The following is a 20468-nucleotide window of genomic DNA, read 5'->3' as shown; positions in this document are numbered from 1 at the left end:
TTGTTGCCACTAGTTCTTTGACATTGGTTTGGTGTGTCAGGGCCTTAAGACTGTTCAGCTTCACTTAATGATGTTGATCTTGTTACCATGGATGAATAATGCTGCAATTAGAAGTGCAATCATTCTAGTTCTTGAACCACAAAAAGTTGAGTAAACTGATTAAAATCAGTTCCTTTTGTTGACAGCAAAGTAATTCTAGTCCAAACGTGGGAGTTCACGCCTCACCACATTTGACAATCTTGAATGAATTTAAATTTAATGTTTAATTTTGTAAATTAATTATCCAAAATATTAGATTAGCAATCCACTGGTTACTCAAAACGACCTTAAAATAAAGTTTGGAATGTCTGTGTATGCCAAAATTACAAATACAATTTAATGTAAAATAAGTTATTAATACTGTATAATAACTTTCACACTTTACATATTGTACCAATTAAACCCTTGTCTGGCTCAACAGGTTTTCCATGCTATCAACCATTTATAAAATGTTCTTTGTCAGTAGAGGTGCAGCAGGTATAAACTTCGGTTTTCAAATTTGTGAGTAAAATTTCTGACAACATCCCACTTCTGTTCACATAAAATTCAAGTCCAGGCCTTTCAGGGGAATAAAGGAATGCCGTTAACTGGCTATTTAAGTGAAAAGTTTATTACATTATAATAAAAAACAAGACATTTTCCTGTCAGTGATCTGAAACCAGGGAAAGTTTGTAAGCAAACAAAGTAATCTGCATTGCTGTTCCATTTATTTGCCTCAAATGAGTAAAACAACGACCAAGCATGTACACAAACCGTAAAATGAATTTTAAGGTCTGATGCCTTGCACATAAGTTTACATATTCATGACCAGATAGAAATATTCATATTCAGAATAAATCTTGCACTTTATTTTTTGGCACAGAATCAGTACTGACTGAGAAATCTTAACCAATGTTAAAAGAAAATAATTTCAAATAACACCTGAAATATTATAAACTTCTTGTTTGTGACATTTCATTTGGATGTCAAAAAACAAATACAAAAAACAATATAGTAAACAGGCCTGTGGTGCCACTCGTCACAACATCGGATGCATATGAGATATAGGACGTCAAAGCATTCTCAAGATTTTGATACAGAAAAATACATTAGGCCTGCATCTGGTTTTAGGGTAATGCTGCAGAATCCTTTGTTGGGGGGACTTTTGTCTAAATTGCAACCAGAACTTTCTAATTACGTCTGTTATTTACTTGGCTCAAATCTCATTGCAAGCACCATCCCAGCTACATAATCAATTCAATCCACATTGGATTTCCCATAGCTACCTTGCACCAGTCTTAAAATGTCAACATGGCATGTCCCTGGGTTCTTATGACCCAATCCAGAGTAAAGAAACTGCATTATCAAGTCTAGCTAACATTGCCCCTTTTATTGGCGTGTTATGGATTGGCGTATGGACCGTCTCTTTTGAGTCCATAAGGAGCATGAGAACTACCTAACATCAATACTTACAAACGCGCCTCCCGGTCTCTCGAGGTACTTACATCACTTGTTGCTCACAGTCGGACGGATGCTCCGGACAGCGCGCAGCTTCAGGCTCAACGTAACTTTCCACACTGCCTTGAACTGCGCAACTTACGTTCTTTTGGACAATAAATGCGCACCAGTTTCTGTTAAAAATGAATGGGGGGCGGCATTAAAAACATTATTTTTACAAGTTGATAATTATGTCATTGCCCATGATACATTATGACATGAATATTATTTTCAGCCTACATTTTTCATCACAGACGGCTGACAGTCTGGCAATGAGCGTTAATTTTTGTGCACATCCCATCATATTGCAAGCGGAGCGATTTAGACACGTGACAGTTGTGTTGAAGTGAAAACGCTATAAAGTTTAATTTAAAATGAAAGCAAATATTTGACCTTGTTTCTCGTTGCTTTAGCGATACAAAAAGAACCGCATCATATTAAAATAAAAGTGTCGTTTTTATTTTCTACATGTTTATAAACATGCAAAGTTAAATCATTAACGATATACATACAGACAGGTAGGCCTACATAGCCTATATCTAATCTAATTTCGGTTTAAAAAATAAAAAAATACATTAGTTAACATTTATTTAGCATATTGAGTTACTCACTTATTTCTGTGCCTATGAACTGTTCCTGAATATGCGTTACCCGCGAACAGGCTTGCCGGATATCCATGAGTGAGAGAAAAGCTTATCATAAAGAAAACTGTAAACTGTACACCAAAGAAAGTTTGTTCGCAATTCATTGTTTGAAAAAGAAAAAGTAAAAACCTACAACGTATCAGGGTGTGAAAAGTCTTTACGCGTGTCAGCCCAGAAAAGGCCACAGAATAAAGAGAGCGCGTTCAAGTAACTTCCAAGTTTTACAAAGTTCGAACAAGTCCGAAGAAATGAAGGTGGACTCTAGACTACAGGGGTTCAATCCGCCGCCTATCCGAAAGATGGGGGTAGGGCAAGTGACCAAAAAAAAAAAAAACAATAGCGCCCCTACATACCCAACCATGCTTGTTTTAAATGAGTTTCCGTGGTAAATTGAAAACATCTGCCTTTTATCTCTGTTACAAGAAACTATTACTAGATGCTCATGCAGACTCAAACTAACCAAATTAAGAGACCAGTTAAGACAAATGCTGTAAATTTGTTTAGGATTAATAAAGTTGACTACACAATCTGTCCCACTATCGCAATTGTCATTATGAAATGCTGTTCTTTGCCTGCATTGGGTAAAGAACCTTAAGAAACAAACGTTTTCCTGGTATCCGTATTCCTGGTAGATAGAAATTTAAGTCCAAATTTAAATAAGTTAAATCATTTAATTTCTTGCACTAGTGTAGTTTTCACGTGTCCCTGATATGAAACTGTTACATATTTGTGAAAAATTTGAGCTAAATAATAAAATGTCTAAAATCTTTTTCCATTAATTTAAGTGTTAATTACATTCTCTCAAAATCATGTATTATTTTTTGGGGTAAATGCGTAATTAATACTAGTGGTGTTTGTGTGTCCACTCATTTATGTCACAATACTTTACTGACCTTTAATTAAAGATCTATCATGTTATTAAATCAGCCATAAGCCACTCAGCAAAATAATGCTGGAGTTATTTGAAGTGTGCTTTTCTGTTATATTTTTCATTATTTTGTGATGTTAGGTCAATCATGACAGGTTTCTTGCTACTTCGTCAAGGAGGAAGGAGCCGGGTAAACAATCCACATAAGCTTTTTACTGCACACACATTTTTGTCTAATACACTCGGTCTGCGCACGCACGCGGTCTCTCTCTCTCCCTTGTGGTTTGGAATGCCCTTTTATCCCTCTTTAGCTCAACACAAATCAGCTGTAAGAGGTGATTTCCCACAGGTGTCAATCCTTAACGTTCTTCCTCTCCGGGAATCCTTCTTCTCAGACATCGCCCACGTCACCATACATGTCTGCTTTCTTTCCTGTTTTAGAAAGATATAGGAAAAAAAGAATGTAATTTTCAAATTATGATTTGTACAATTGTGAGTGAGAACCACTAATCGCAACCACAAGGAGGTTACCCCATATGACTCCAGGCCAATTTGGTTGCTTAGGAGACCTGGCTGGAGTCACTCAGCACACCCTGGATTAAAACTCATGAATCCAGGTGTGGTAGGCAGCATCAATACTTGCTATTCTACCCAGGCCCCCCTGTACAATCTTTAACATGTCCCTTTAATGATACAAATAAAGATAGGCTACCTTTACAGGTAGGGTAGACTATGTTGTTTTACGTAAGTTTCAAAGCCAGAAAGTCACCGAACTGTAGAAATTACCCTAACTTCAGAGCCCAAATCATTTATGCACTCCTGAGCAGCCTAGATAGTATTGTTTATGACTGACGCTTTACACACATCAGAAAAATGTTTGCCTTTTATTTATTCACTGTCACCAATGTCAAGCAAATAGTGATGAAGAGAAGGCCAAACTTGTCCAACATCACACGTGATTAAATCACAGCAGATGCAGTTATTAAGTCTATTCTGAATAAATGTTAATGGGTTAATCAAATGTGATTAAATTAAAACAAACAATCAGTTATTGAACGCGGGGAGATAAGCGTACTTCTGCATTTGTATTCGCTTTGACTGGCCTCGAAACCTTGGACCGTGTGTTCAGTTACCAAGAGAGGGCAGTGTACACCCATACAAACTTTTATGCACAACGTCATAGAGCGCTATGAGTGTGAAGCTTCTCTGCTTACGAAATCATGCTGTTGCATCTCATTTATTGCGTAGGTAACAATGTAATTTATCATACACACATGCGACAAGACCTCATGTAATAAATAAAAATTAGTGTTTTATTAACTTGAGATCACCGAATTGAATAATAATAAAATGCATTCACAAAACAGTTATTTACAGTATCTCATGCATGCAGACAGACAGACATTTAACTGTCGAAAGTTCTGATCAAAAGTTTAAGGTATTCAGTTTCTTTACCAATTCCCACAAAACTCTGATTATAATATATTAAGATTTAAACTCTATAGGCTTTATTTAATTAATATAGTATATGATAAAAATCCAAAATTAACTATCACATATGGCTAAAGATGTTTACCAGATGGCAGTACAAAAATTGTTTGGAACTATTGGCTTTACTCCTTTTTTAAGATAGCCTAAACAATATCCATAATGCATTTTTAGATCATGCTGTTATTGCAAAGTGCACTGAAAAAATGGTTAACCTAAAAAATCTGCTTCATGTGGTAACATCTAATTTAAACTGTTTGTATTCAAGTCAAAAAACATTATTTATCATCGCTTTATCAACATGAACCTAATAGGCTACACCAACAAAATGAGACTAAGGTTGGGTAGAAATAGCTCCTTAAAGTCCAGGTTCAATACAAGTTAAGCTTAAACGACAGCATTTATGGCATAATGTTGATTACCGCAATACTTAATAAAAGAACAGCCATACAGGTAAAACAGCCAATCACCTTTTAGATAAAGACATCGCCTGTCAATCAACTCGAGAACGCACATGCGCATTAGTTACTAATTATGAGGTAATGAAGCATAATTTATGATACTAGTGTTGTCAGATTTTACTGCTTGACTGGAAATAGCCTCCCGAGAGCGTTCCAAAGATGGCCGACAGTGGACTGACTTGCTAGAGAGACTTTATATAACTTTGCAGAGAAAAGGTTAGTAAGCAATTTTATCACATTAAAATCGTGTTAACACGCAAATTATTTACGTCTTGTGACTATAGGCTGATTTTGAAACAGTATTTTAACGTTTACGTATTGGCTCCATTTACTTCTATTGTAGGTGCCTCGCTGTATCCCAGATTTGTGCTTCTTTTTTAAGAAAAGGAGGGACAAGTTGAAATAGTTTTTTTTTTTTTGTGGTAATCAACATTATGCCACATGCTATTGATTGAGCTTAACTTAGCCTATATTGAAAACGGCATATTCCTTTAAGGTAACAAGTTACCACTTTTTACAGTGTTGGCGATCTTGTGACAGACTTAAAATGCTTGATTATAAAAGGCCCCTTTTCACACCTCTGCAGCAAAACACATCATTTTGCGTGCACACTAAACCTCAATCAGGCAGTAGGTAGGGGTGGCACACCTCTGCCCTGCACACTGCTGTCTCAGTGAAGAAAGTGAGCTGAGTTTCCATGTAATTTGTGGGTGTGATCACCGCTACACACTCACTGTGCCATAATGCCGCTGTCCTGACAGAGAGGTGAGTCACCACACAAGGCTGCGTCTTCCCTGCCAGGATGCGGCGCCACAGATTGGCCCACAGACTGACCGAGCTCGCACACTTCTGCGGCACCAGTCTGTGCCCACACCATCACCTCGATGTGTTTTTTGTTCTGTGGCTATTTGTCTTGTGACTGTTGTTTGTGTTAAAATTCTCCTCTCAGCGCTACGCCCCCTCTCAGGCAGGTGGGTGTCAACGGTAGCCGCTGAGACGGAGACTCTCACGCTGTTTATGGCGAGGTAATGGAAAGCATCTAACTCCATGTGAACAAAGGGCTGAAAACAGCCCTGTGTTCTTTGGGGTCTTGCGCTCTTTCGAGTGATTCATGGAGCTACTTTAATTCAGCAAAATTCTGCATAGATGTAAATGTAATCTAATTAGTGGGACACTCTAGATAACCTTTCTAGGTTGAATTCTTTAAGTCCTTCTCAAGGAAGTATTGTGCCGCATGGGAGGATAGTTTCAAATATAATGTGTGTGTGAAATTGGCTTGGTGTTTGCACCCACTCAAGAAGATGAAGAAGAACTACATATCTTTGTGCATGAGAAATAACAAAGGAGTTTCTCTTTCCCTCGTCTCACACACTGACAAACAGACATATATTTAATGTAATTTACCGGCTCTAAAATGTTAATATGGCCATAAGCCTTACTCATGAATTCTTTATAAGGGCCATGACATCTCGTCACCTAAATTGTTAATGAGGTGAGATTACATCAGGGAGGCAAGATCCCTGTCAGCAACTGAAGAAATAGCATGGCTGAACTGAATTTATAGGACTTTCTAACTATAACAAGAGAAGCAAAGGGCACGGGCATCTATTTGGGTTGATTGAGTGCAGAGATAATGTATTGCACCAAGAGCATTTAGACAATGAATCATTTGTAACATATAATGTTTTTATTTTCAAGTCTTTTGAAACATCTTTTGTTTGAGGTGTTGCAACATACAGTTCATTAATCTCCTCTTGTCAGAATTACTCTCTTGATCATCTGAACAGGGATGGATGATACGATTTATTTTCTTTTCGATCTGATACCAAGTACTATCAAGGCCAGTATTGCAGTTTACAGCTATTTCCAGTAAAGAGACCAGTATGAACAATGATGGTCAGGAGTCAAAGTTGAGTTTCACTCAGTTGAGAGAGTTTACTGAAGGCAAAATTCTCCACATTTCCATTGGTAAAAGACAGAAACAGAAAATGAGTAGAGGATCTATCCGCGAGCTTGGATTACAGGCATGTGCAAATTAATCAACATCATGTTAACCGGTTTACAGGCTTCTGATATGTTAACCATACAGATATTTATGGAAACCACCCAAACATGGTGAACTGTTGATCTTTGCAAAATATGTTATTTAGAGACATAACATTGATTATTCAGAACCACAGATAAGGGTCAGAGGTGAGTAATAAATTGAGAGTGCTCTTCTCTTCAGGTCATCTGTTCCCAGTTTTAGGGCCTGCAGATTCAGAATATTTATGGGTGAAAGGGAACAGAAAGTTAATTCTTCACCTAAAACATTTGATCAATGATCAATGAATAATTACAACTCACAATTATATCGTCTGTATCCAGGCTAAACGAGTAAGCACTGTTACTGCATTCCTGACATGAATCAGACCCTCAGTCACTCCTCAGTGGTCAAATACACAAATTACCTGTAACAATCATAATTATAATAAATGCACATGGTTAAGAAGACAATGATTTCCTTTTGATTAAAAAATGTGTTAGTGAATGTATTCAACTCATCAATAGGCTGAAGAGACAGGGGTAACACCGGCCCCTTCAGCCGATATCAAAACTAATACGATACCTTTATTAAAATGATTTCTATTTTGATGTCTGAGGATAAAATTAGTAATTTTTGTCATTTAACTTTATATTTATTTATGGGCCTAAACTGCAAGTCATATTTATGTTTATCATTTATTAACAACATATCATTTTATATCATGTAACAGCTAATTTAAGAAAAAATATTTGATCAAATAAATACATTTAAAAACAATATTAATAAATATATATATATATATATATATATATATATATATATATATATATATATATATATATATATATATATCAAATGTGAGTGCTGTCTGTGACTGCTTGGAGATGGTAAAAAACTAAAGTTTTGTGACTGCATGTGTCTTTCAGCATTGCTGTGCATTAAGTGGAGCAGGAGGAGAAATGGCTCCAGTCGTGCACTATTTGGTTATAGTTATAGTTTTTTTTGAGTGACTGTCCAAACTGCAATTATTTGGCCAGATCAGATTTTTTCTGTTCAGACTACAGTCGCTTTTGCTATCACATCCACATTGGTTGTCATGGTAACACAGCAAACTTGTGTATAATCACCACATGCATGATATTTTAGCGATAGATGTTTTACCATTGATTATGCTTTTCATGAGGGCAGTATCCAAATATGAACTCTCTTCACAGACAACGGCTTCAAAGTGGGAGAGGTGGCATATGCAATGTTTGTTGCTTCTGTTGCTGCCCGTTTTAACGGGGAGGTCCTGTATTTTGGCCAAAATTACGACATACCATACAAGATGCCTTTTATCTTGGGGTCCTGCATTTTAGCAGAGAATGAAACATCCTGTATTGAAGGCTTTGTGTCCCATATTCCGGCCCGTAGCCAGCCTAATGGAAGGGGGGTACTTTTTTCAAAAAATTAACCTTTTTGCAGTTTTTCCCCTCATTTTGTGTTTAATTATGAGGTTCAAATACTTAGTTTTGTGACTTTTTATACACTAAATTGTGTTGGATGGGGCGAACCCTCAAAATGCTCAAGAGTCCCATATTGCAATTCTTTATCACATTGTGGTTTCTCACAACCAGTATGGGTTACTACACCTTAGCACATCCCTCTGGGTAGGTTAAGCCAATGTCTGCATTATTATAAGAGGTTTGCAGTGCTTTGTGTGTCCTGTAACATATAAATGACAGCCAGTATGGGTGTGTTTCATTCAGAAGTGATGATCTCTATGTCCTTTTCCCTAAAGACTTTACCTTCCATTGTGAGAGTTTTGTAGTGCTGAAATGTGTAATAAAACAGGCTGAATTCACTTTTGAAATCATTTTTATTGAAAATTCTGTTTGTAACTATCCTACTGCGTGGCCATTATTATTGTATTACATTTCGAAGTGCTCTGTGAAGGCATTAATTATGCCATTCAGAGTATGTTTTATCGTCACAAAACCTGATGTATAGCAACCGTCGTGCACAGCAAATTATGAAAAAACCCAACAAGAAATCCGATCGGACCATTCACACTGAGACGTATTAAGAAAAATCTGATTTGAATCAGATTCAATACCACCTACGAATGTGGTTTGGATGAGGCTTGTAAAAATGTAATGTGTTTTTGTCCTGTTCAGACTACAAAAACCTAAATGTATTTGAGTGACAGCATCCAAATAATCTATTGTAGCATCGATGTTTTTTGACTTTAGTATCGAGTATCAATCCTCTCGATTCAACATCAGTATCGAAAATTTCGATATTTTATGATTGATCTGCCTACCCCTACTGAACACGGGATTCTACTCATGTCCTGAGAGTTGTTTGTCATCAGCTTCCTTCATCTAATATGGAAAACATTCATCCATTCTTATGTTATTGTGTAAAAGTTTTAGGCACTTGTGAAAAATGTTGCATAGTGAGGATGTCTTCAAAAATAATGCCATATATAGTTTTCATTTATCAATGAACATCATACAAAGTCCAGTAAACATAAAAAAGCTAAATCAATATTTGGTGTGGCCACCTTTTCTTTTAAAACAGACCCAATTCTCCTACTTACACAAGGACACAGTTTTTTATTAGTTGTTGGCAGATAGGATATACCAAGTTTCTTGGAGAATTTTCCACAGTTCTTCTATCTGTTTAGGCTGTCTCAATTGCTTCTGTCTATTCTTGAAATCCCAGACTGACTCAATGTTCAGTGGGGGGCTTTGTGAGGGCCATGACATCTGTTACAGGGCTCCCTGTTCTTCTATTCTAATCTTTTTTTATTTGCTAAAGTAATGTTTGGGAGTCTAAAATGTATTTTTCCTATTGACACACTAAAGCTGAAGATATAAATAACCATCTTAAGACAAATATTTTTGTGAAACAGTAAGTGCCTAAAGCATTTGCACAGTACTGTATATTATCCGGTGCTCTAATTATTTGTATATAATCTGTCTGCTCGGCGGCCTTGTGAGTATAGATGTGTGTGTTGATGGTGGTGAATAAATTCCAGGGAAATTTTTGTGGATTATTCATATGCTGCATTGTATTCATAATGTTTCAGTTTGAAAAACTCAGCAAATCCATCATCGGTTCATCTGCATTGTTTTAAACCTCTTCTCCCACACATTTTCACAGCACTCACATTGTCACTCCTCCATGTCATTAGCACTTTCTTTTCTGAAGGCATTTGTTACCTTATATGCATCCTGTTGAATTATGTAGCTGTATCTTTCACCCTCAGATTTCATCAACTATAAATGTAATTATGCACATTTTTGACCACAGAGTTGACCTGTTAAAATGCATTCATCTTAAAAAAATGTTTTGACTCGGGCATAAAAAAAACTCTCTCTCTTTTATTTGCTGCTTCCAGGTGTTGGATGAAGAGATAACCTTGCACAGTCCAGAAATATCTATCTACAGAGCCGCGGAACAATACATCACAGCAGTTCCAGGACAGCAGTTTCAGGCAGGAGGTTAGGGCGGAGCTAATGGAGCCACAGCAATTTCCGGATCGATGCTTGTTCCACATACAGTTTTGAAGCGTAATTTCTTATTTCTGATTGCTTTATTAGATTTAAAATGTGCTGTTTTCACATCGATTTCAATTTGATGACTACCTTACATATTTAATGGTAACAGTTTTCAACAAGGTTCCATTCATTAACATTCCTATGTATCATGAACAAACAATGAACTATATTTTTAACAATTATTTATTAATCTTGGTAATGTTAATGGATGCACACAGAATTGTTCATTGTTAGTTCATAGTGCATAATGTTAACATATACAACTTTTCATTTGAAAAATATTTTGGTAAATGTTAACATTAATATACATAATTAACAAATGCTACAAATGTATTGCTAATTTTTATTCATGTTAACAAATTTAGTAAACTTATGTTAACAAATGGAACCTTATTTCAAAGTGTTACCCATTTTACTATTTTATATAAGATAATATGATTTTCTTCATGTTCACAATGTTACAAATAGTACTTAAGAAAGGATCAAAGCATGGACATTTACATTTATACATTTGGCAGACGCTTTTATCCAAAGCAACTTACAGTGCAATTATTACAGGGACAATCCCCCCAGAGCAACCTGGAGTTAAGTGCCTTGCTCAAGGACACAATGGTGGTGGCCGTGGGGTTTGAACCAACAACTTTCTGATTAACAGCCCTGATTAACAACCCTGTGCTTTAGCCACTACGCCACCACATTTAATGTCATATAAACATGCAATTTCAAAGTCTGGAAAAAATTTACATTGAACAATTAGAAAACTAATAATAAATGTTAACATTGATTAAAATAGAACTAAATTAATTATTTAAACAACAGCAACATTTTAACAGAAACACTCAAAAAAATTGACAAATTAAAACTCATCTAAAGAACAACTGACTCTTAGGACCATCTTATCAAGTAATTCCAGGAAACATTTTTCCATGTCATCCCTAAAAAGAAATTGAAATGTGAAGGTCTCTCTGGAAAGTTCTGGTTTTTGGTCTCTGAATACTGGTGTGAACACTGTTTAATGGTGTGTCTCTGACCACTGGCGTGGACTCTGTTCCACTGGTGGTTGATGGTTTTTATCTGACCACTGTTGTGGGCACTGTTCCACTGGTAGTTGATGTTGTGACTGTGACCGTTGGCATGAGCACTGTTACAATGGAGGTTGGAGGTGTTTCTCTGACTGCTGGCGTGTGCACTGTTACACTGATGGTTGGTGGTGTGTCTCTTACTGCTAGCGTGGGCACTGTTGCCCTGTTGGTTGATGTTGTGCCTCTGACCGCTGTCGTGGGCACTGTTGCACTGATAGTTGATGTTGTGTCTCTGACCGCTGGCGTGAGCACTGTTACTAGAGGTCGACCGATATTGGTTTTTTCAGGCCGATGCCGATCTTTTGAAATCCGGGTCGGCCGATGGCCGATTAATGCTGACGATTTATTTTGGCCAATATTTGGCCGATATGTGCTTGTTTTTAACCTCTTATTTGAACCTTTTATTTGAAAGATAAAATGTAACACAAATAATTACTTACGATAGACAACATTTCTCAACAAATACATTTATTGAACACTTGACCAATCTGCACTTGTACACTTAAAATTAAAAATGTATAATGTAAAAACATATTGTATAAATAATGTATAACAAATATATTAAATAAACAAAGCAGGTGTTACTGAACTGCTCCGAGACACGAAGGTTGAGATCCAAATGCAGCTTTAATTAAGGGGCAATCCAGACACGTAATCCAATATTCAGAGCATCCAAGAGAAGCACAGGCATAACTAGGGATGGGTATCGTTAAGGTTTTAATGGTATTACTATCTTACCGATACTGCTTATCGATCCGGTACTTTAACGGTATTCTTAACGGTTCTTTTGTTATATATATATATATATATATATATATATATATATATATATATATATATATATATATATATATATATATATATACACAAATATAAACGTTATATAGGCACAGTGATTTAATTTCAGGAAGGTCTACTAACATTACTGTTCAGGTGTGGTCTAAAAAGAAATCTAATAAAGTAATCAATTGTAAAATAACACTGCATAGTTTATCATTGATAGATTAATGCTTATTAATGCAGAAGTTATTCATTCAAGAGCTGTAAGTGATTTTCTCTTTGCATTTTGTTGTTTGATTCGCAGTAATGGCTCAATCGTCACGTTTAATAGACAGCTTCCCCTTTAAGACCGAGTTCAGATCTAATAGGCTCCTGATGCAGCATATTTTCTCCCCAACTATTTCCATAACTACGTCCATTTAAGACATAAACTGTGTTTAAGTGAATTCTCACATATTTTTGTGTATAGTTGATCGTTTAGACGCATGAAACCCAAAGTAGCCTATAGTTTGCTTGTCTCTTTGTGTGGTGTGTTTCGGATCGCGCGCCGCCTTGGGAACGGTATCTCTTGCGCTCTTTTTATTATTAAACGGGTCCCGCAATTTAGCAACAGTACCATTTTACAACAATCACCGAACGTGCTGATTCTGATGTTAAGTTTGAGTTTTAGGGAGGAATGTCAGTGCACCGCTGTGAAGGCAAGGAAGTTGTGCTAGACAGAATGCGGCTTATGTATAAATATTCTTTTTATAATCTTTGGAAGGCGAAATCTAAAATAAAATCAGACTAATAATCACAGATCTAAACCAGGCTATGTTTGAATGTTTAGTTCTGTCACTCATTAAGCAGGGCTCGTGTTGTGCTCGCTGTGGCACCGCGTGAGCGAGATCTCTCTCTCTGACTGCGAATAGCTAAATTGCATCACAGACAAATGGTTTCATATTATTATACATAGAAATGGCTGGCGAGATAAAATAACTTTCTCTTTATAGCAATAAAGAATGTATTTTCTTAATTTCGCCAGTACCGACAGCAGAACCGATAACGTCCGAGCTTACCAAAGCCAGTCCTTCAATAGCCTATACTGCGTTGGTATATTTTTATTACTTATTTATCTGCATTGAGTGACAACCCTCTCAAATATAAGACACACAAACAGAACAAATAAAAGTCTCAGATTCACTGTCTGTAATTGCAAAATTCTTGCTTGCTTATTGTGACATGATAGCAACACTTCTGCTGTGATAATGCAAATTCAACTACGCTATCAATATCCAAAGTAGCCGAACGTCATGTCAACTATCGCGTTTGTCACGTTTTTCTTGAAGTTGGCAGTAACATATCAAAAGTTTTTAATTAAATCTAAAGAAGTTATACAAATTTAACCCTTACTGTTTTCTCCAAGGAACTTAGCTCCTTCCTTAGGCACTGGATGAGGTCTGCTCACTCTGCTGGAAAATGACTCTAGGGGCAGCGTGCGTCAAACACGTGTTCCACAACAACACTAGGCTGCCCACAGATGCGCCTGCCTAATAATCAGCTTGATATGCGTGGATATTGGCCGATGCCGATTATGTAAAAAATGCAAAAAATCGTCCGACCTCTAACTGTTACAATGGAGGTTGGAGGTGTTTCTCTTACTGCTGGCGTATGCACTGTTACACTGGTGGTTGGTGGTGTTTCTCTGATTGCTAGCGTGGGCACTGTTGCACTGTTGGTTTATGTTGTGCCTCTGACCACTGGCATGGGCACTGCTGCACTGGTGGTTCATTGTGTGTCTCTGACCGCTGGCATGGGCACTGGTGGTTGATGTTGTGTCTCTGACCACTGGTGTGGGAACTGTTGCACTTATGGTTGATGGTGTTTCTTGGACTGCCTCCATGGGCACTGTTGCACTGGTGGTTGGTGGCTTTTTGGCTGAAGTTGGATGCTGTTTATGTTTACAAACATGAATGATTTTCAGAATCGCTCTCCTTAAAACTGAAGTTGCTCAGTGCAAACATTAGACATGGAGTGATGCTCTACAGCCCAACCCACATCTGTGAAAAGCAAAGGAAATATAAATGTCTGTGCTACATATATTGACAAACAACCCAATGTGCAATTTTAATTTGTTCAGGTTTTGCATTGATGTATTTGAGGTAATGTTTGACCTTTCAAAATCGTAATATGTTTCTACAAGGGAAAAATACACCACACGCGTTGCTCAATTTCGGGAACTTTTAACAAATGCAACAAAATATGTACAGCACTCAAGAGTATTAGTAGGCTACCATAAACTCACAAACCATAGGCCTAAATAAAACAAAACAAAAGGGAACAACCCATTTATATTCAGAAATATAAAAAAGTTTCAGTGACTTTATTGGAACGCCTATTTACAAAACAAAATCAGAAGAGTATCGAAATGTCCCTAGAAAAATATTTGATTTAGTAAAGCTTGTCAAATAAATTTGAGCTTCAATAAGAATAACATGAAACACACCTACAGATTTAGTAGTAAGCAGATAAAAAATAAACATTAACATATAGATTCATTGTTCACAAAATAATGATAGATTTATTAAGATATTACGAAGAAAACAACTCACTGTGTTCTACGCCATGGTTGTTGTTTTGTCATTTGCTCCACCCTAACTTCCGGCCTAAGACCGCTGGCCTGGTGCTTCTGGACTGAATCTGCTGTGATATGGCTCTGCAGATGGATACTATTGGGACAGTCTGGCATGACGTGACTTTGCTTTCCTTCATTGCTGCAATTAAGTGGAATTCTTTTGAAAGAGCCACAACCCCTCATACTCAAACAACACTATGCTTTCTGTCTATTTAATCAAATATCTAAGCAAATGTGTGCAGATGAATCAAGCTTTGAGTGAGAATCACGTGAGGCCTTGAAAGAGTGTGATGGATTCCGGTCATGCAAAAAAGAGATCTTGCGTATGGTCAGGTGCAACATGACACTTTCAGTTGAAAAAGAATCTGTCTGTGTGCTGAAATTATTTTGATGCTGTCATCTCACAGGCTAAAATGTCTTTTTAGACTTTGGTATGTTCAGAGCTTTGAAGTATATCGTCCGAGGATTGATTGCTATATCTCATGATTCAGTGGGCTTTTGGCAGTGAGTTTATGCCGTGAGGTTTTATGTCCTTAAATCTTCTGCGACATCAGGACCGTTGGATCTTGTATGCCCAAATTAAACAATAGTATAACATTTATTTAAACTCCGCCAACTAAGTGGAGAGCTGGAAAGTGTTGATATTAGACCTCAATATTCTTTAGTGTGCTATATTAAAAGGATAGTTCACACAATAATGGAAATTCTTTCATAATTTAGTCCCATGACACCCCAATTCTGTTTGACTGTTTCTTATGCGGAACATAAAATGTTTTTATAAATATCACAGCTTGTCTTTTGAATGCAGTGGCAGTGGACAGTGCTTCACTTTTAAAACTTAAAGAATTTTTGGTGAGAAACAACCTAAAATATAAGTCTATTTTCAGCTAAAATGTTTACATCAGTTAATTCAAAGTGGCATGTGTTTATGCAAGAACAACTGGCAAAGACTCTTTGTGATTCATTAAAACCCTCTTCTTGTGTTTTGAATAAAAAGTCATATAGGTTCAAAAAAACAACATGTGGGTGAGTAAATTATGACAGAATTGTCATTTTTGGATGAGCTATTCCTTCAAAGCAGTAGGAAAATAAAAGTTTTTTTCAAAATGTAAATGTTCACAGTTTTTTTATTTTTTATTCTATTTTTTAAATAATGTTTTATCTTACATGTGGTTGTCATTTTGTATTTAAAGGTGCATTCAGTAATTTTGTCTTAAAGTTTTGCTTTAAAGAAGTGTGTTGTAATTTTGAAACGTATGGATAAAATCATGAGAATTCACATGAGATAAGGACTCATATCAGTAACCTTTTAAAAGCTGTTTTATTCTACATGTTGGAGGGGTGCACTTGTGGGGGCTGCCATTTTAGAATCACATGACCATCTGAATACTTGCCTAATCTCAGTAACCGTCTTGTTATTGGACACTTTCAGTCTTGGATTAAATTAGTCACGGTTGATTGTGAATAGTGAAATTCTACAATGGCATCTGTAACTGGAAATTACTGATTTTGAATGATGCTACATCCACATCACTATGTGTCACTGTAAATCTAAGATGACATGAACAATAAGTTAACGACACCTTAAAGACATGAAAACATTACTGCAGTCAAAAAGAGACAACTGACAAGTGTTTACAAAAACAAAATTGACAGCCAAAGGAAATGTCTGAATGTTTTCTAAGCACTTTGTCTGCCCACATTACTATGTGGTTTCTGACAGCAGAGAGAGAGTGATTAGGAGAGTCAAATCAATAATACATGCTAAAGACCAACTAATGCTCCATGGAGACAGACACCATTTGTTCATTCTGTGGATACCATCCTATTTTTGGCACACACCGGAACAGAATGACAGGCAGATGATGGGAAATACAGTGAGGTAGGCACACTTGACTTGATCCAACAACAAGCAACAGGTTAAAGCTGCACTGGGCCATGAAGTTTTATTGACATTATGTTTTATTGAAATGAGATCTGTGTTTATTTAATTAACTTTCTATTCCCACTGATCCAAAGAGGAAGTCACTTGTCAGGTAATATTTCAGAGATTTTCATAGAATTTATTTTATCGACCTGGGAGCACAAAGACAACAGAGCCAGAAGAAGTGAGAAGAGGTAGCAAACAAGCTTATTGCAGCCTTCCCTCTGAGAAACCCTTTCATCCTCATATTGCTGTAATGCTTCAAAAATCAATAGCAGGCTGCCAAACAGGTCAAAATGCAATAAGTGTGCAATCTGTCCAGGAAATAACATTGGCAGAACACAGCGTCACTGTCCCTTGGGAGTGCTCCTCTCCCTCGGCCAGAGAGCGCAGGGTTAATGCATTCCCACATCACTGATCCAACGGTATCACTGTGCTATGTCAAGCCACAGCATCTGAAATGTCAGATAACACAAAAAATACAAAAGTTTGATTATCTTATTATGTGGTGATCTGTCTGTTTCCTCTTTTATGGTCTTTTCCTGTCTCATTTCCAGGAATTGATATCTTTGTGTCATGTTCTGTAGATCATTAGTTCACAATTAAAATAAGAAAAATCATAACAGTAGAGCGCTGCAGAGGAAGTGACTGCACAGATGTGTGTGTGTTTACAGCTGACTGTATGTCAGCAGGTCAAAGGCCAGTGTAAGCCTCATGCTCACAGAGATATTTCCTAACACACACAGATGGTTATCTTCTCATTTTATTTAGCATGTTCAGGCATGTTACATCAATACTTGATGAAGCAAAACCATCCTACATTGTCTGCTTGCTGATTTTTAGAACTGAAATCAGCCAGGGAAAATGTAAATCTTTCAGGTTTTTTTGAGGGGAACAATTTCTGTTTAATTTCTGCCTCATGGGCAAGATCCATGTCTCCACCATGTTCTGGTAACTAAATATGGCTGAGTCATGTTGATAGATGGTTGCTAGAGTGTGACCTGATAGTTACTAAATGGCTGTTTACTAGCCCGAGTCAAATGAGCCCACCCCAAGTCTCTATGGCGTTCTGATCCAGAGGCATGAGCACACTGATCGCTTTTCAATTTTAAAGGAAAAGTTCACCCAAAAATGAAGATTGTTTGATCATTTCAACCATCCCAAATGTGTATGACTTTTTTTGTTCTGAAGAATACAAATTAAGAGTTTTTAGAAGAATATTTCAGCTCTTCCATATGACTCCAGTGGTTAAATCCATATTGTCTGAAGTGATATTATAGGTGTGGGTGAGAAACAGATCAATATTTAAGTACATTTTTGCTTGAAATTCTTCTTCCTACCCAGTTGGGGGCGTATGCATGAAGAATGTGAGTCACAAAAAACACAAGATGAAGAATGTGAAAGTTAAAGTGGAGATTGACTGAACAGGGAGGAGAATTTATGGCAAAATGGACTAAAATATTTATCTCCAATAATATGCACCAATCATAACTGTTTTTAAACAAGTTTCCTGAACATTTCCCTATCTGACATTGGTCTTGCGCCACTGGTTGAGCTGGCTGTGATTCTCAAACAAACAGAACCATTCGCTAGCGCCAGTGCTTACAATTTTGGGAAATCCACCTATGAATGACTTATTAGGGCTTGTTTAAGGGCCCAGTCAATTTACACCTACATCAGACGTCTCGGGTGTGTTGCGTCATAAACATAAAATGTGTAGGTCACTGTGTCAAGTTAAATATAGTTTAATACTCAATCTTTAAACACATCTTGAGATCCCTTAGATCGCATGTGCACTCCTTCAAGTGTTTTGAACGCAAGAACATAATGCATGTTTGTGTTGTTCTGCCTACTGAAGTGTTTTCTTCACTGGATAAACTGCGCGTTGCTCATAGAGCTGAAATTGCATTTACTGCCCTCTGGAGTAAACAGGTGGTACTACAAGCTTGCGTTTCTCAGGAATCTTCCTTATTATGGTCCGTGGGCATGCGATTCATTGCGTAAATTTTTTTAATGTGTTATTTTTTGTAACATTAATTGCACTGAATTAACACGTTAAATCGACAGTCCTATTTTTTTTATTTTATGTGTGTTTGTGTGTGATAAGCGCTAATGTAAACAGACTTTGCTGCGTTCATTGGATAATCACGCTCGATCAGCATGTTTTCAGTGTGAGTTTACTAGATTTAAACTGTTGTCATGGTGCTTTTGTGATAGTTTGGTTTAGAAAATACACATATTATATGCCTGAAAAGACTTTTTGAGTTGCTGTTTGTGTGAAATCTTTATCTGCACCTAATAAATAGACGTGGCTGCGTGCATGGAAGATTACATTTAGATATGATGGCTGTGCATATACAAGCTGTGAACTCTTATAGTGGTACTTTGGTGACAATTTGGCTGCTAGTTACATAAAATAAACATATTTTATGTTCCATATTATGTGCTTGAAAAGACTCTTTGAGAATCTTTTTGTTTGACGAATGACAACCACTACTAATGTAAACAAATGGCACCACGCCTCAGAGGAAGATGTTATGTTTGATGTATTGACTGTGTATACAAGCTCTAAACTTTTTATCATGGTACTTTGGTGACGAGTTGGATGTATGCATATAAAATAAACGTATTCTGTGGTTTAAAAGACTGGATGAGTAACTGTTTGAGCAAATGTAAACTACAGACGCTTGACCAGCATAGCCAGTGGAAAATCCGATTTGAATCTGGCAGCATATAACGTAACTGACTGTTGCAGAAACACATATGAGTGATGCTACTCTGCGGGGCCCAGTTATTAACCGTCACATATGTGTGACGGCACATATGAAATGGTTAACATCCAAAAATATTACAAACGTCACCTTTAATAATTTTTCAACCTGCTCATTCAAAATTAAATATTTTCCTTTCTAATCCCTAGCCAGGATGAGTGATATATATTTAGTGAAAAGTATTCACAAGGTTATGTGATTCTTAGCCCCATCAAACTCCTTACGGTAGGGTGTCTGAAAGCCAGCACTTTTTGCTGTGTTTTAATGAGACAGGGGATGTAGGCTTGTTCTGTGAAGAAGATTGTGCTGCCATGCAACAAAAGCAATCAGGGACTTAGTGCTAAGGCAGAGAGAGACATTGTTCAGGTTGATTAAGTAAAAAAAAAGTGTTCCCAGGGAAACGCAGGTAAAACTATTGAAATGGCTTCACTTACGACCTTGGGATTTTCCCATCTGTAAGTCAGGTGGTGCCAATGTGCAGAATCACTGTAGCATATTATATATGTTTTTCTGCTATGCTGTTGCACAAATAAAGACAGCAAAAATCATGTGCATCGTTGGCTTTTTTTTTTTATCTCATTGAAGCTAACAGATCAATAGAATAAGGACTGTTTCACATGCATCCACATATCCACATCCAGCCTTGTCCATTATGGTAATTTTTGGAAATGTTGAAAGTTAACTATAACTTTTAAATGAGTAAAGCAGTAAAACAATATTAATAGGCTACATAATTTTATTTTGGATGTT

At 36.8% G+C, this 20468-nt stretch overlaps 2 protein-coding genes across 4 annotated transcripts in view; both read right to left on the bottom strand.

Moving 5' to 3' along the window:
- LOC127645295 (EMILIN-2-like) overlaps nt 1-2378 on the bottom strand; it is a 29269-nt gene extending 26891 nt beyond the window's left edge. For all 3 annotated transcript variants that reach the window (XM_052128867.1, XM_052128866.1, XM_052128868.1), the window contains exons 1-2: nt 2127-2378; nt 1524-1649 (exon numbers count right to left, since the gene is read on the bottom strand). In XM_052128867.1, the coding sequence (XP_051984827.1) occupies nt 1524-1649; nt 2127-2263 (263 nt within the window). In that variant the 5' untranslated portion in view covers nt 2264-2378. The remainder of the gene's footprint in view (nt 1-1523; nt 1650-2126) is intronic.
- The window catches only part of LOC127645305 (myosin regulatory light chain 2, smooth muscle minor isoform), a 352700-nt gene that overhangs the window by 85986 nt on the left and 246246 nt on the right, over nt 1-20468 (bottom strand). The window lies entirely within an intron of this gene.

Source organism: Xyrauchen texanus, chromosome 6 (genome assembly GCF_025860055.1).
Source record: "Xyrauchen texanus isolate HMW12.3.18 chromosome 6, RBS_HiC_50CHRs, whole genome shotgun sequence".
Lineage (NCBI taxonomy): Eukaryota > Metazoa > Chordata > Actinopteri > Cypriniformes > Catostomidae > Xyrauchen > Xyrauchen texanus.
Note: the sequence above shows the minus strand (reverse complement) of the source record. Positions and strands in the feature narration are given on the sequence as shown.